Source organism: Diadema setosum, chromosome 13, assembly GCF_964275005.1.
Source record: "Diadema setosum chromosome 13, eeDiaSeto1, whole genome shotgun sequence".
Lineage (NCBI taxonomy): Eukaryota > Metazoa > Echinodermata > Echinoidea > Diadematoida > Diadematidae > Diadema > Diadema setosum.
The window spans coordinates 21,224,101-21,241,730 of record NC_092697.1 but is presented as its reverse complement, the minus strand read 5'-3'; the positions used below and the strand labels follow the sequence as shown (position 1 = coordinate 21,241,730).

Sequence of the window (17,630 nt, the reverse complement as noted above, 5' to 3'; positions counted from 1 at the left end):
AAACAAGAATCGCAAGTGATGCTATCACATCTCAGCATTACATTGCTCATTTGGGTCATAGTGGCGCTGACAAGGTTATCAGTACAGTGCACTCCCTGTTACAACGAACACGGTTCAAACAAAATTCTGGTTACATCAAAATAGATATTCAAGCAATATTACCGGCTCGTTTTTTTTTTTTTTTTTTTTTTGTTTGTTTATTTGTTTGGTTATAACAAAATTTTGATATAACGAAAGAAAGCTACCAGTCCCCAGGACTCGTTGTAACCGGAGTCCAATGTAGTAAAAGGTTTTAGACCTATTTTCATTGTATTTTAGGAAATCTCAAGTCTAGTTGATTTCCAAGAGAGAAGATCATGTCAGTGATACCAAATAAGATAACCCAGACAAAAATCATAGCAAACACTAAAACAAGCAAGCCATACCTCTTGCCATTCCATGAATGCAGTAAATAAATGTACATTATATCTTTTTCCCCAATAGCAGCCAGACCCTTTTGATGATACTGCTGTAGAGGAAACTCCAAATGAGACTAGGAACTCCACAGATGAATCTAGCATGTGCAATGGTCATCTCTCTGAGGAGGCAGCCAATGAGGACGAGGGGGAAGAGGAGGAGCCTGCTGCCACTGAAACAGATTTCATCACCAGCAAAGGTCATCTGGAAAGCATGCAAACAGACGAGACCAATCTTGACTGTCAACCAATGGAACTATCCAGTAGCTTGGAAGCAGAGAAAAGGTAACATTTTTAAAGGTGTTAAAAATTAAGGCTGTTATATTACATACTGAATAAATATTGCTCACCTTTAAGTTTTTGGCTCACCTGAGCCAAAGACTCAAGTGAGCTATTGCGATCAATCATCATCCGTCATCCAGCGTGTGCCATCCAGCGTTTGTCATGTGTAAACTTGTTACATTTTCATCTTCTTCTTGAAAACTCCTCGACGTATTTTCGCCAAACTTGGCAGTTGTCTCTAGGGGGATAGGATCTTGATCTTTCAGATGGGCACCTTGTGCCCCACCCCCCCCCCCCCCCCCCCAACAAAAAAAAAAAAAAAAAAAAAAAAATGAAATAAAATAATCATGAAAAATCTTCTTCCCTAGAACTAGAAGTGATAGAGCTAAGTTAATACTATGTTTAAGTACATTGATGACTGTAGTTTCAAGTTTGTTCATGGGGGATCCAGCAGTGCCCCGCCAGTTGACAGTTTTAACAGTTTAATCTTCTTGAAAATGCAAAATCAGATTCTCACCAAACTTGACAGAGATTATCGCTAGGATGATCAAATATGTATCTGTGGAAATGCACACCATTCTGCACTTAGGGGCTCCAAGGAGCACAATACTCCGGGGGAGGCAAAGCCCCTAAATTTATTAAATCTTTACATACCTTCTATCTAGAACCAGAAGAGATAAAGCTAATTTGGTGCTTTGAATAAAGAGATCAGTGACTGTACTTTCTAGCTTGTTCATGGCAGATTCAGGGGTTTGGGGGTCAAGTTGGGGCCCAATTTTCACATTCTCATCTTTTACTTGAAAAGATAGGTGGAGAGTAGAAAATATATTTGTACAAATTTTTACCAGTGTGATAGAATATGCAAATGGTTGACATGTCCCCATGGAAGCCATCAAAGCTGCCCCCCTCCCCCTTCTCAGGTTGCATTGTTCTCAGATAATATTCTGCAAGAATGCATGGAATGTGATCTTGCAATACTCAGGTGAGCGCAAGAACCCGGTCTCTTGTTTTTATTACCATACTAATGCTGAGAGTGGTCAGAAGCGCACTTCTTGACTACTGAAACAGTGTGGCAAACCATTGTGACCCAGAAAGCACACACCACAGAACCACATCCCAGTTTGGTATAGAGTATGCCAAGGCAAATCTTTCTGTACTGCAGTGGATGTATAGATATGGAGTGGTCTATAGTGTGCCACCTTAGCAGAACGGATTCAGTGAAATGTGATGAATGCTCTTCATGTGCTTGTATTTCATAGTGTGTGATAATCTTGCTACATTAGTCATCAGCATCATTATTCTAGGAATTAAGGATACATGTTGTGAAGCAGATTTTATGCAATTAGATGGTCATCATAGCCATTGCATGTGGCCTTTATATTTGGCAAATCGTTTTTTTTAATCTCTTTTTTGTTGTTAATCTGTGTTGAAAAGGTATATTTCTAGAACTCATATAGAGGCTTTCTAATGATATGTATGTATACAGTGGACTCCTATGATAATGAAATCATGATAACCAGCAGATCCACTTTTTATACTGAAAGTTGTTACAGTTTGGAAAACAATATGAAGAAACTGAACTCTATAGCAAGAATTTTATAGTCCTAACACTCATACAGTTAATATAATACAAGAATTATTCAGTTAAAAATTTATCATGATAACACTAAGCTCACGTTGGCATCATGCATGACCTTAAAATCAAAAGACCTCGGCTATGTAAATTCTGAAGACATATTCCAGATCCAGCAGTACTGTACTTAAAGATACTATTTAAAGCAAAGGTGGGGTAGGAAACAAATGTCATGTTAACATTGCCATAATCTATTCAAGATACATGATCCAATATTCACCAAACTAAGGATGTATGCATGCTGGATTTATTTATGTTGGAATATGTGTGGTCTACTTCTGTCATTTTACTTGCAGATATTACATTCTAGCATATTTTTGTTCTATAGGTTTCTTCAAGAAATGGGTTGGCACGAGCACAGTGACAACGAAGAGGGATATGCGCCCATCACAGAAGATGAACTTAGAGAATTCAAACTTCGATCACAGCAGGTACCTTTGCATGTAGTCATTTAAGTAATATCACAGGGTTTTCAGCTCTTCTGAAGATTAGATATCACATTTTACAAAAATTATGAATATAGCAAATTGGTAAAGGACAGATGCAGTGTCGTTACAAACAAACAAAATAACAAAGGAACAAAAAGGAACAAAAGAACACATGTTGACATGGCTTCAAAGTCCTGTGTAGATCAGTGCAGAATGACTCCTAGTTGTGGATTAAGCATGAAAGTGCATATCTACCAGGTCTCCTCATTGTTTCACTAGCCTTACGAAACAACAATTGATCTAAAGAGGAAAAGGTAGATGGTGAAGTGTGGATGGTATGCTTTTTATTATTATTATTATTATTTATTTATCTTATTATTTTTTTTATTTTTATTTTTTTTTTTTTGGGGGGGGGGGGGAGTAAAGTGTATAAAAATCCCCACAATTTTCATATTCATCGATATTGAGAATAAGTTCATCCTCCCCTCCAGGATCACTGTCTTGACTGATTCAAATTTTTGCACGAAAATTTTGATAAAAATTTGACTTTAGTAAAAAAAAAAAAAAAAAAAAAATCATTGATATAATCTGCATATAGTACAATTGATATGATCTGCATCTTGTTGACTCTTACAAAGTTAAATGGATGAACAGAACAGTAGAGGTTTCACTATTTCCCCCATATCTATGCATTGCCTGAAGGTATTTTCTTGAAACTTTGTGTATACATGAACTATCAAATAACGATTCTCCAGAGAGCTTTTCGGGTTGTGGGGTCAAAGGTCAAGTGAAAATGTTAACATTTCACTATTTTCTCCATATCTCACAAATGGTTCAAAGTATCTTCATGGAACTTAGTGCATATGCATACATTGGCTATCAGTGATTATCTAGGGAATGTAGGGGTCAAGGGTCAAAGGTCAAGGTCAACTCTTCAAAATTTAGCTATTTCCCTCTTCTCTTATCTATGCAATACCTGCACGATTTTTATTGAAACTTAGTGTATGCATGTATCACCCAATAGAGATTCTCTTGAAAGTTTCTGGTCAAAGGTCAAGTAAAAATTGCTAAATTTCACTTCTTCCTTTAACCTAGATGAAAGGGTCAGTAGTCTAGTAAAAATCCCCAAATCCCCAAATACCTGCACTCTTAGACAATACAGCCATTCATCCAATTAAACCTAGTTCAAGGAAAGTGAGCATTCAACTCATTTGTGACAAACCTGTCATTTTAGTATTTTGCCATTAATGTGAAACTGTCATCACACATTGTCAAGACATTGTACAATAGACCTTTTAGGAGAACCATGCATTATGGTGGAGGCATACTAGTCGCCATAGCGACATTTCTAGTTTTGTTTTGTTTTGTTTTTTTGTTTTTTTAATTGTAACTGATTGACAAATTGCTTTCCATTGATGTACATAAGCAGCAAATTAATCAGTAATTTAGTAGTAGCCTTGGAAAAAAAAAAAAAATCATGGGAATACATACTTGGGCAGGATTCAAACCTACGACCTCCTGATCAGTGGACAGGCATCTCCTCCACTAGACCACCTGATGGTGACACGTCGGGTGCTGGTTCTAAACCTTTAGCATGCAGAGGGTACTGCATAATTATTCAAATTAATGAAATTCTTGTGTCAAGTTGTCAGGTGGAAGCTCAGTGGTCTAGTGGAGAAGATGTCTGTCTGGTGATATTAATCAGGAGGTCGTAGGATTGAATTCTGCTCAAGTATGTATGCCCATGATTTTTTTATCATGGCTACTACTAAAACACTAATTAGTTTGTTGCTCATTTATGTCGACGTAGGGCAATTTATCTATCAATTGCAATAAAAACAAGTCAACATAAAAAAACTTGTTAAGATAATCTTTTGCAATAAACTGCCGATGAAAATTGCAATGAAAGAACCACAAATCAAAGCGAGACTGCCCTGCCAAATGTACAGCTCATTGTGACACTAATGTAAACTACATAAGATTGACAAGTAATGATACTTTTCAATCATTAGGTCCTGAAGAATTGTAATGTGTCCTCTTCTGCGATTCTATGTGTGTAATTTGTGATTTTTATATCTTTGCAATCATATGTAACCAAGCACTAGGAAGTGAAAGGTGGAAAAATCTTTTCATAAATTTCATCTGCCTTTTACTACATAGTACTTGTAATGTATTATTGCTATTTCTGTCCTTTTTTTTAAATGTTAGTTCCATGTTGCAATTTCTCTTTGCTTCATTGTTGATTTGTTTGCTGTTCTTGTAGATGAAGAGGAATGGCTTCAACCGGCCCCAGCCTTTCATCCTGAACCACATACCCCACCCAGTCATGAGCGCAATAACTGCTATGACAATAGAGGATGCAGAGCTTACTTCCTCAGATGATGATTCCTCAGATGATGACTTATAGGATCCAGCTGAATGTGATGGGGTTCAGAATTTGGGCAGTGCTATTTACTTAATGCCTGCATCCCTCACCAAGCCATCAGATGCTTTTTTTCTTTCTTTCTTTCTTTCTTTCTTTGTGGTATGGTACCACACTACTCATTGAGATGTACTTCTTCAGGATTATATGTCCTAAGTTGGACTGTGAGTCTTTGGCCACCAGCCACATTGCCAGTAAGTCTAAGACTCCCTTGCACAATGCTATCCATGTCCACTCATTGAATCTAACACCTTCATAAAGCTAAAATAGTGTACACGAAAGGTATTCCATCCTCACACACACATACACAAACACAAACATACATACTGGTATTCAATGTCTATGTTACAGCTGCAAAGCAAACACCAGAAGAGTATAACATTGCTGATCTGTCCCCTTACACAGTAATCTTTCTCAAGAAAACCTCAAGATTTAGAAAAAAAAAAAAAAATAGGCTGTATTTGCTGTATTCTGAATAATACCAATGTGATAGTGTTCCCTAAATGAATGAGGTCTGATGAGCCAAGACCATTTTTATTGTCATTCAAAAAATATTATTTGACATGTGTTTGTTTTTCACAAGTGAGAATATTAGATATACATATCATTGTTAGAGTGTGGATAAATTCATATCTTTATCATAAGTACATTTCATTGCAGATGCTATTAAAAGGCATATAAATGCTTGGGAGGTGTGAATGGAGAAAGACAGCAGGCGTGATATACAAATGTTGTTTCATTGTGACAAAATAATCATGTTTTATCTTCCACAACGATGAGTATATATACCTGTACTTCCAGTCTGTTGCGTGTGTCTTTTTTGTACCAAATACAAACTTTTTATCTTAATATTCAAGAAGTGAGTTTTCTACCACAATCAATGTTTTTCCTATTCATACATTTGTTTTGTGATTCATTACAATATCTTCAAAGGAAAATCAAAGTTGTTACTTAAGCTAGGTATATGCAAGGCTCTACAAAGCCCAGAATTTGATTCAGTCTGCAATAAAAGAATTAAAGGTGTGCCATTATGTTTTCATAATCTTCATACATATCTATGTACTGCACAAGTAGGCTCATTACTTGGTCCACTTCAGGCTGTGAAAGTTGTTCAACAGGCCATAAACAAGTGATAATTAACACAGACCAGTGAGAGCAAACCACACAGGTTGAAATGACCGTGAAATTAGTGATTCATGCAGAGTAGACCTTCTCTGATTTCCTCAGTGTAATTGGCAATAAATGCCAGTAAACCTTTTTTTTTTTCTATGGAAACTGACAAAGTCAATGTCATGGATTAGCAGTCTTGGTGTCATATGTGAACATACTTATTTGGTAGGAAAGAACACCATACATCACAACATATTTCCATACTACTATGATTTTTCTCTGAGGTAACTTGAGCCATATGTAGGTCTGCAAAGTCTCCCCAATTGTGTATGAATATCAGGATGTCTGGACAAGACAACATGTCAATCTCCCTGATTTAGGAAGTATTTTTTGCCCTTTTAGAGATGCTTGTAACACAAAAATATCTCCATGATTACTCTTTCAAAACTCTCTAATTTTGATGTTTGAATGTTGGCAGCCTTGGAAAAAGAGGGCTTGTAAATGTAACCTGTAGCATTGTCATGTGTTCAACTTATTCCTAAACCACAACTCTCACATCACTAGCACATTATTCATGATCTTGTGTCATAGATGTGTTTCTTTTAAATACACAAAAATGAAGAAACAGTGTTTGTTTTGTTTTTTCATGTGGGTGTTTTCTGCAGCAGGATTGTGTACAAGCATGTGTCCAATTGTGTTATTCCACACAGAAAAAGTGCAAGATTGTGCTTTCATTGTGCTAGGTTAACAAGTTAGTACAAGTACTGTGATATCTCTTATCCGAGATGCTCATACCTTTTCAGGCAAGCATGCCTACTATGAATAGCACAAGATGGATAGTGTGATATCTTTGTCCTACTATCAATGCTGATTTCAGGGTCTACATATGTATATGTCCCAACTTTGATATGTACTAGAGGTATAGATATCCCATACAATGAGCTTCAAGCTCATTACTGACGATGCAATTATTTCAGTGGACACTTCTTATCAAGGACACCTTTTTTTACACATATAACAAACTGGTTATAAAACATCATCTTCTTCCCCCAATGTACAAATATCTTGATATTTTGTTACCTTTTAAAACCCTGATATTACCAGATTTCAATATGCATAACAAAGTAACATCACTGATCATAATGCAGGTCTACAATCATTATTGTTTTCATTATTGTACTGTTTATGTATTTTTTTTTTTCTCTGTCATACATTATATGTACCACTTTGCAGGAGTTGGGATTTCATGAGAGATTTTAGTTTTCAAAAGGACAATATTGAGATCTAGCATGTGAGATTGGTCTGGTTCACCAAAATAGCCTGACATACAGTGTGTAGTGAGATTTATGTAATGGGTTTTAGAGCATGAATTAAACAAACAGCAAAACTATCTCTGTGTGGTTGTGATTGTCTTGAACCAGGAATTAAAAGTGACTACTGACTTGAGAGATTCCAACTTCCCGGGCTAGTTGAGAGTGGTATCTGCAGTAGCTGTGCCTTACACCTTCTTCTGAAGGAATGATTTATATTCTTGGTAGTTATGCTGTTAGTGAAAATTTGGGAGAATACCACAAACAGCTCTCTACAAGATTTACTTGGAAAAATGGTTGTTGGTTTTTTTTTTCTTGTGTGTGTGTAAAATTTCAGTCGGCAATCCTTTTATTCTTTCTTAGTTTTGTACATTGTGTTGGGGTTTTTCAGTTGGCAACAAAAAAGCAGTGCCTGTATTAATCTAAAATCTTCACCTTGATCACTAATATGGCACTACATGTTTTTCTATTGCCACTTCTTTTGAGGCAGTGCAACCTTTAAAAAATGTTTGCAGCACCTACAGTATTTGACTGTGAGAGTAGATCACTCTTTACATGCTTTATTCATGCCATTTTCACTCCCTTGATTTATGCTCACTTGATTTCTGTTCAATGTCAATGTCTTCCCAGCTTGATGAAAAGCTAAAATAGTTACCATGACTAGCAAATGCTGGTTAGCCATTGCAAAATGGATGGGAAACAGTTCATTACACTCATTTCACACATAACACAAAAATGTTAGGCATGGGAAATGTAATAAATTCTTGACTTACTGTTTTGAAAAAAAAAATAATAATAAAAATCTCACTCTTGATGATTAGCATTTTTGAATTAGCCACTTAGCCATAAATGCCAACAAACAAAAGGAAGAGTTCACCATATAATTATATTTAATGCTGTGGGTTGCATGCATATTTTTTTCCTTTCTTTCATAAAGGTTTGTAGTTCAAAATTTTGTTCTTAACAGGAAATTATACAGCAGACAAATATGAATGGAGGCTAATACAAGTGTAAACATTTACAGGAAGTTAATTTTGTGTTTGTTGCAACATCTTGAGAGTGGAAGGAGCGAGGATTATTTCATGCCTGTGTGTCACGTGTCTATGACAAGACGCTAGTTTCCTATGCCTTAGCAATTGTTCTACTGGGAGGAGCTGTGTACCCTGGTTAATAGTTCATTTTTTGTTTCTATTTAGTGTTCTTGTGTGGTCATGGAGAATCATGAATACGAAACTCAAAACAACCTTTTCTTCTAAATGTCAAAACTTTCAACAGCAACAACAACAACAACAAAATGGTAAAGCATCCGCGCCTGGGTTGTAGCACTTTTATTTACTTTTTTCTTGTGTATTTTTGTTAGCAGACTTTTTTTGAATTTGATAATATCATTTCATTGTGCCAAGATGTCAAATATTACTTACCCACCCTCTGTCAAGTCTTCTGTTGGGTATACGTGATGCATGTCTGATTCCATAGGTGTCTGATGGCTGTGCCTCGCTGGCTTCTCAAGTCTGCACAGACTGCACAATGCCCAGCACAGAGCTCTGCTTTTGAACAAAGTTCATGTGTAAAGCTCATAAGGATTGTCGGGAAATGCTTAGAAAGGGAGGTTTTGCATTTATATATTCTCAGGTGATCCGCTTACATCTGTGATATTTATACAGACATCCATTTGTCAATTGGTCCTACATTTAATTCATTTTGTTTTTCATACCAACAAGATTGTATTTGTGACAACTTTGTTTTTGGTAAAATTTTTGAGATCTTCCTGCACTTTCCTTATTACTTATTTTATTCTGTGCTACTTGTGTTTGCACTGTAGACTGCTGTCATGTAAAACAGTTTTCAGATGGATCTGTACTCAAGTATCATTCTTTGTACTATTTGTAAAGAAGCAGAATGAATACTTAATTGGCATAAATGGGATTGTCTCATTGAAAATGATTAAAAAAGAATACCTTATATATATTAATCTTGTTTGTTGTTTTCCCACATTATGAAGAGCTGTGCTCAAAACTCTTCTGATGTACAGGAACTTGTGTCAAACAGCGAAGAATGTGTCACTTATATGGTTTTTCTTCATTTAAGTTTTGTTGATTTTACACTGAAAGCTAAAATAAATGCAGAAATGTTGATGCATACAGACATGTCATAAGTGAAGCAAATAAGCATATTTTTCCATATCTTACAACCTACAAGTAACATTGATGTAAGACCGACAGCAGAGATACTGTGGGCTACAATGAGAGAGAGAGGGAGAGAGAGAGATTGAGTGAAAGGGGAGAGATTTAAGAGGTATGAGAAAGATAAAAGTATTGACAAAACTTTACTGCACTTAGCAGATCTGTGCATGATGTAATAAATTCTTTGCTGTTTATGAAAAAGTGTCTCAATAAAAAAAGAAAGTTTGTTACATCTTGAAACTTTGTGCCCTTATTTCATTCTGTTTCCATGCCATTGCAAGGGTTGTATAGCATTGCTGTATTTTGTTAAGAGTATTATATGTACTAGATATTTGGCAATCTGAACTTATAAAACAATTTCATGAGTGGTGAAGTTTGTCTACAGTGACTGAATGAGATATAGATGTTTTCCCTTTTCAAGAAAGAATGTTCATGGTTTTCCACCTTAGCGACAGTATATCCCATGCACATACAGGAGATATACTTCAGTGTGGTTAAGAGTGGATTGCAGTTAACCTGTGAATTTTGCCCCCCCCCCCACCAAAAAAATTATAAAATGAATTAAAGATTAAAGCCCCTACAAAACATATAGTAGGCCTATGCCTATACAGTACAACTTTGTTGTTAATATGAGCTTGTTTTGTGTTCGTCTACATTGTCCAAATGTAGGCCTACTGCTTTACACTTGTCATATTATGCTCCTCTGCCAGAAGGATATGTGTAGCACTGGTTTGGGGATGTCTGTCCATCTGTTGCAGATACATGTATTACAGTATCACAGTTTCAAAAGAACACGCAGATTTTTCCCCTTGGCAGAGGTATGCTACGTGAGGCATTAATTTGCTGATAATAGTTGGGCAAATTTCTAAATTTCTAAATTTCTAAATTGTGGCTAACCATCTTTTTTTTTTTTTTTTTTTTTTTTTTTTTAAGCTTAATATTTCACCCATGAAAGTCCAGTAATTACACATACTGGTGTGCAAGGTGGAAAGAAAGTGTTACATAAAGTGAAAATCAAAGGTTGTGAAGATCAATGTTCTTTGCCCCCTCCCTGCCCCCCCCCCCCCCAAAAAAGCCAAAATTTGGGTATAAATAAATGAAAATCTGATTGCATCACAGGTACGCGTACAGTTAAATGTCAAGTGTCAGTACGTGTCACTTGTAATAGTCATGACCTTGGTCGGCTATAGGAATGGCAAAAGCCGTATCGGTAATACCATTTTGGTTGCAACAATTGGGACTGGATCTTGTGTGCATGAACATGGTCGTGCAAAATGGTGGTATGTGACAGGTTATGGTCACAGTTCACTGTACGGTACTTTAGTTTTCAAGAATGCCAGTTTTGGCTAGAATTTACATGATACTAGTTCATGAAAGGAAGCAGGGCCTCCCTCGTTAGTTGATGAAATGAAAGGAAGATTATAGGTTAATAACCCACGTGTGAGTTTTGCGTGACCTAAGTCTACCTCGATGCTTAAAGTCAATACTAGTACACTGTACATGTACCAAAGAGTATAGAAGCGCACGCAGTAATGCGCTTCTATACTCTTTTGACATGTACAAACTGATTATGGATCACATGCATCGATAAACAGTTGTGATTCATCGTTGTGGCATCCAATCGAGATCAGAGTCCACCTGACGTACATGTTCGTTGAAGCATGGAGCTACGTCCATACAAAGGGGGAGGGGGGGGGGGGGGGGACAACTTTTTGTACGTGTACGCACGCACGCACGTCCGGTGTTCGACAAACGATACCGCTCAAGCAAGTGATATTGATGAATCTATAATTATGATGATTGCAATAACGCAGGGCGGATTAGGCAAAATACAATGTAAATCAGTAGGCCCTACTTGTTGCAAACGCAGATTCTATATTCCTTTCAAAGTTATACAACACACACACACACACACACACACACACACACACACACACACACACACACACACACACAAACACACACACATAAATGTAACTATAATGTTCCCATGTCTACTGGTATTCACTTTCATTCAATAACAAAAACAACCATTTACTTTTGGTATTATACTGCACAATGTAACAAAAAATTTCATTAATATTTTCACTTGAAATAGAAATTAACAATTGAGAAATATCATTTCATTTTTCATTATCAACAGATGGAATGAAAAAAAAAAGTAGTTACCCCCCCCCCAAATAAATGGAAGTATATCTATAGAATAAAATTCATACCTAAGCCAATTTCCCTACAATTACAGCCTTCCTTATAATATACCTTTACAGCTATACTAGTATCATATTCCCTCCATATAACTTCCCTTCCTATAACATCATATCCCTTACAACACTCTTACTGTCCAAAACATCACTTTCCCCTTTGTTATATCCAACCCAATACCAGACAGACATTTGTTATTCTTCTATCCGCCTTAAAGAGGAAATCCACCAAAATAAACTCTTAAAAAGATGAATTACAAAATCGGGAAAAATCTCTACTGAACGTTCCAAAGACAACAAAAATCAGATACAAAATAAGGAACTTGAGATGTGACATTTGACATTCAACATTTCGTGGAAAACATTTCTTGACCAGTCCTTATGAATATTGAAATGAGAGACCCTTACAATTTTTCATGTATGCTATATAAATTCGAATAAAATGCCATGTTTAGCTAGTACAGGTAAAAGCATATTCCCATACCAGAATATACTAGAGTTTGTGGTTTTGTTTTGTGTGTGTTTTTTTTTTATTATTTTGGGTGGTTTTAATGCATGTTTTATATTCATACAGCTGAGATAGGAAATTTTATCATTTCTGTAATACATATGAAATGATTAAGGAATCGTGAGAGTATTCATCGTCAACTTGCTGATATGAACTGAACTGAACTGAACTGATCAGCTCGAATATTCTAAAGACTGGTCAAGAAGTGTTTTCTGAAAAATTTTGAAATTTCAGAATGTTATAACTTCCTTATTTCGTATCCGATTTTGACCCTTTTTTACTCTGTTCTGCGGGGTTTTTCTTTTTATTAGATTGATGTAATGTTGGAGTGGATTTCTTTTTTTAATTCCAAATCCAAACAACCCCAACCCACGTCCATCAGCACAAACATCATACTTATATTGTGCCGAACTCCCTATATCCTCCCTTCCCTCCACAATTCACAATCCAAACCTAAACCTAACCGGGTGCTGTTCGTTATTCCGAAGGTTCGATATTCCGAAGGTTCGTTATTCCGAAGGTTCGTTAATCCGAAACACGCAAATTCCCTATACCTAGAGGTTCGTTAATCCGAAAATAAAAAAGGGTTCGTTAATCCGAACATTTGTGGCGTTATTCCGAAGGTTCGTTATTCCGAAGATTTGTTCATTCGAAAATGAAATTCGGAAAAACGAACCTTCGGAATAACGAATCTTCGGACTGAAGAGCCTTCGGAATAACGAACCTTCGGAATAACGAGCTGTAACCCCATAACCATTAAACTATAATACGCTATACCTATAAGACATACTATACTCTCATAAAATGCTGTTATACACAATACCTGTAAACAAAAGCTATTGGCATCCTGGATGAATTTATTACACAGCACTTTGCAATGTCCAAATGACCAAACAAGAACTTGTACTGGGGGCCCTAGTATTAGTGAGGAGTTAAGACCAAAATGTGTCACCGTTGCTATGATGGGCAGAAGGGTTAAACACAAGAATGCATTGGGGTGTAAAACTAACTTTACGTAACCATTCCCATATCAGTAAGTACAATTCCAGTTTATTTCTATTATGTAAAGATTTTCTTCTTGTTTTCTTCCTCACAATATGTGACTAATATTTTCTTTAATTCTGTCAATGACGATGTCGATTGTGACTTTACCTTGAATAGTCATGACAATATATTCTATTTTAAAGATAACCGGAGAAGTTCCTTCTATATATACCCACGTGTATATTTTAATTACCAATCTGCATTTCTTAGTTCTTCTAGCTCAAAATTCTCAGTTATATCCTGCCAAAATTGTTTAATATTAGCGCAATTCCAACATGAACGTGAATAAGTTGCTGAACTTTGACTATTATTCGAAAGGAGCATAAGTTATCAACAGCGAAACCAAATTTATGTAGAAACTCAATTTTGGAGCAGATTATTAGTCGTCTACTAGTAGCAGTCTATTGAAATCAGCATGATGTCATCAAAGACCTAACCTTGAATTCATACATAATAATAATGATGATGATGATGATAATAATAATAATAATAATAATAATAATAATAATAATAATAATATTAATAATAATAATTATAATAATAATAATAATAATAATAATAATAATAATAATAATAATAATAATTATTATTATTATTATTATTAATATTATTATTATTATTATTATTATTATTATTATTATTATTATTATTATTATTATTATTATTATTATTATTATAATGATAAGGTCTTTTACCCAGGATAACCATTTCAGCGTTGGCACTGCTCTATACCAGAGGGCCCTGCCATTATCATTACCCTAACTATATAGCGTTGCCAGGTACCCATTTTTACACCTGGGTCGAGAAGGACATAATAATGGTGGGTAAAAGCACCTTGTCCAAGGACGTAGCACTGGGCGGGATTCGAACTCGGTCCTCCGATCGGGAGTCGGGAGTCTTATCCATCTTATGCCACAGCGCCCACACTTAACATCGTTCTTTATATATATATATATATATATATATATATATATATATATATATATGTTTATATTATATTTATTTATTTATTGATTGATTGATTGATTGATTGATTGATTGATATTTATTCATTTATTTATTTGGGGGATTCCATGAAGAGTAAGCTTACTATTTTATCATTAAAAAAAGATAGTGTGACGAAACTGCTCCCGCAATTATGATAGAGTGTATTTTCCTCTTTATGTGATACTGTAAATGCAACAACCTGTACAGATACCTAATAAATGGTTGGCTTATAAATGGCGCTTTGCATCCTGTCGAACGTGTCTCGAACTCGTGGGCCTTCTTTCCATGATAGTGTTGATCTCGTGAAGCTTCTTTTTCCTAGTGTCAAACTCGTGGACTGTTTTGCATGGTGTCGGTCTCGTGAGCCTCTATAGTGTCGAACTCATGGGCTGTACGACTGGTGAGCTGTATAACTCGTCGGATGTATGACTCATTGACCTATTTTCAATGTCGAACCGGAGTCGTGGGCCGTATAACTCGCGGGTGTTGGTCTCGTGGGATACCACCAACAAGGTGTATGATACCGAGCTTTTATTGCTATAGCACCCATCTAAAACACAAATCAACAACAACAACAACAACAACAACAAACTTTTCTGTGTCATACATGGTGTAGCCTACGGTGCCACCTACTGGACTTTAATGCACCCTCCTGTCGAATTTTTGTCAGTGATTCCTGATGCCGTAATATTTCGAAATGAAATTCCATTACTTTTTTTCTATGATATTTCGTGTATGTTTTGGTACCAAATTTATGGTAATCGGACATACGGTACGGGTGTCTAATTATTATTAAAACATGTGTCGATGAAATTTCGCTATTTCTATACATGGACTGCACCTTCGTGCAAAATCAGAAACTTTTGCAAATTATGTAAACGCTTTACTTTCTCAAAAAGTGTACAACAAATACTACTCTCTCTCTCTCTCTCTCTCACACACACACACACTCGCAGCCAAAATAGGTTGAAAAAAGCAAAGAGATTCAGAAGAAAGTGGGGAAACAATAAAATACATAAGAAATAAAAATCACAACCTATTATTTTCTAATTCTGAAGAATTGTAAAACGTTTTGTATTGTACCAACAATTGCTATTCCTAGTAAAGCTTTTTCTCCGTGAGGAATATTAAAACAAAGCTATAGATTTGTCTCATAAATTAGCATAAATTAAGTCATTTATGATAAAAGAAAAGGAATTTCGTAAATTCAGCCATCAGGTTCATCATCTACCCTCACGCAAAATTTTGAGCCAATCGGGCGATTCATGGCCGAGATCTTGAGGGGGAGCTTAAGGGGGCATGATTACGTATTAGGGTTATGACACTTGTATAATTTGAAATCTGTAACTGGTGTTATGGATTCCTCATTCTAGAAAACCCTTTCAAAATTGAATTTTCCTTGTTTTTCAGGTTTCCTGGATTAAAATAATTTGCAATATATTACATATTGTACGTGATATCATGCTAATCACATGGTTATGCTGATTAGGCTAATAATAATAATAATATCAATAATAATAAAAAACGTTGTCCAAGGTTGCCAAGATGGCAGCCAAACTATTATATTTACTTCAATACAGTACCCTTCTGTGTTCTGGAACATGAATAAAAAAAAAAAAAAAACACACACACACACACACACACACAAACAAACTTATACTTAACAACTTTTGCGGATCTGAAAAATTTCTATTGGACTAAGCTGCAGTCGAGCCGATCACACGCCCCCGTTCCGCCGTATAGGCCCTATTCATTTCAAGTATACTAATACGCGTAGTACATACTTGGGCTTATCAATATATACGAGTCGCAAAATGGTTAAAGCCGTCTACAACTAAAAAGATTATGAAAGCACTGCAGGCTTGATTTAACCCTAACCAGGCCGTTTTTGTTTTGTTTTGTTTTGTTTTGTTTTTGTTTGCTTGTTTGTTTGTTTGTTTGTTTTTTGTCTTTTTGGTTTGTTTGTTGTTTTTTTTGTTTTTTGTTTTTTTGCTGTCCTGTGGCCGGATTTTTTTTTTTTTTTTTGGGGGGGGGGGGATTGGGATTGAATCACCGCCCCCCCCCCCCATCTCGGCCGTCGGTCCCGCAATCGCCATGAAAACTGGCACATTAGTTACCTGTGGTATAATCTACTAAACTATTAAAAAAATGAACATTCCATTTTTTTTTTTTACATTCTGTCGTGCGTAAAACCAAATGCTCTAAATCATGAAATAAAGCTCCTATATTATAACTAGAATCCTTATTTTTTGGTGTAAATATTCCTTGTAGCATTCCTAACAATGCGCTTGAATTGATCAAAATCTATTTCAAGTTTTCATATTTCCATTTCTCAGTGATGGGATTACAAAATGATTGACAATAAGCTACAATAAAACAAAAGTACAAAACATATACAACCATATCTTATGTTTGAAGAAAAAAAAGACAAACAAACATTACACACAAATATAAATGGTCATTTTCATCTGAGGATATCACAAATAAATGTCAGAAATATGATGGGGCCTACATAAAAGCAAAGATGCTTGTAAAAACTGTAGGTTCCCGAGTTTATAGGCGTGAAATTATACGGAGAACGGACATGTTTATCTCGACCAACTTAAATTGTACCAGTGCAAAATCAGTATTAAAAACGAACTATCGAATCACATGAATACTTTAGTATCGCTTAAACGAGACTGTACATATTTCGCCGTGTTTACACACACACACTCACACAAAAAGTGCTATAACGGTATCGTCAAATAACTTCTTCTTCTTTCTTATGTAATTTATTGTTTCATAAATTTCTTATTTATTTCTTTGTTTTTCAATCTTTTTGTTTTACTTATTTTTCGCAAAATTTGTCACAGAATCTATTTCAAGCATAATTACGCTAAAATTAATTGATTTCAGTCAATGAAAGTGACAATAATCAAAATCGTGATTTTGTATTGACTTTGATTTTGCATTGACTTTGTACACAAAATCACGTTTTTGAGCGATTTTCGGTCTAACGAACATAAAAAAAGTCATGCTGCGTACGTCGTAACGGTATATAATCATACATGTACCTGATTTTCAC

At 35.5% G+C, this 17,630-nt stretch overlaps 1 protein-coding gene across 4 annotated transcripts in view; it reads left to right on the top strand.

The window, feature by feature from the left end:
- The window catches only part of LOC140237194 (uncharacterized), a 39,106-nt gene extending 33,805 nt beyond the window's left edge, over positions 1-5,301 (top strand). For 3 of the 4 annotated variants that reach the window (XM_072317134.1, XM_072317133.1, XM_072317135.1), the window contains 3 exons: positions 484-740; positions 2,699-2,801; positions 5,062-5,301. In XM_072317134.1, the coding sequence (XP_072173235.1) occupies positions 484-740; positions 2,699-2,801; positions 5,062-5,205 (504 nt within the window). In that variant the 3' untranslated portion in view covers positions 5,206-5,301. The remainder of the gene's footprint in view (positions 1-483; positions 741-2,698; positions 2,802-5,061) is intronic. The other variant, XM_072317136.1, reaches the window with a different exon arrangement.
- Positions 5,302-17,630: the final 12,329 nt, after the last annotated feature.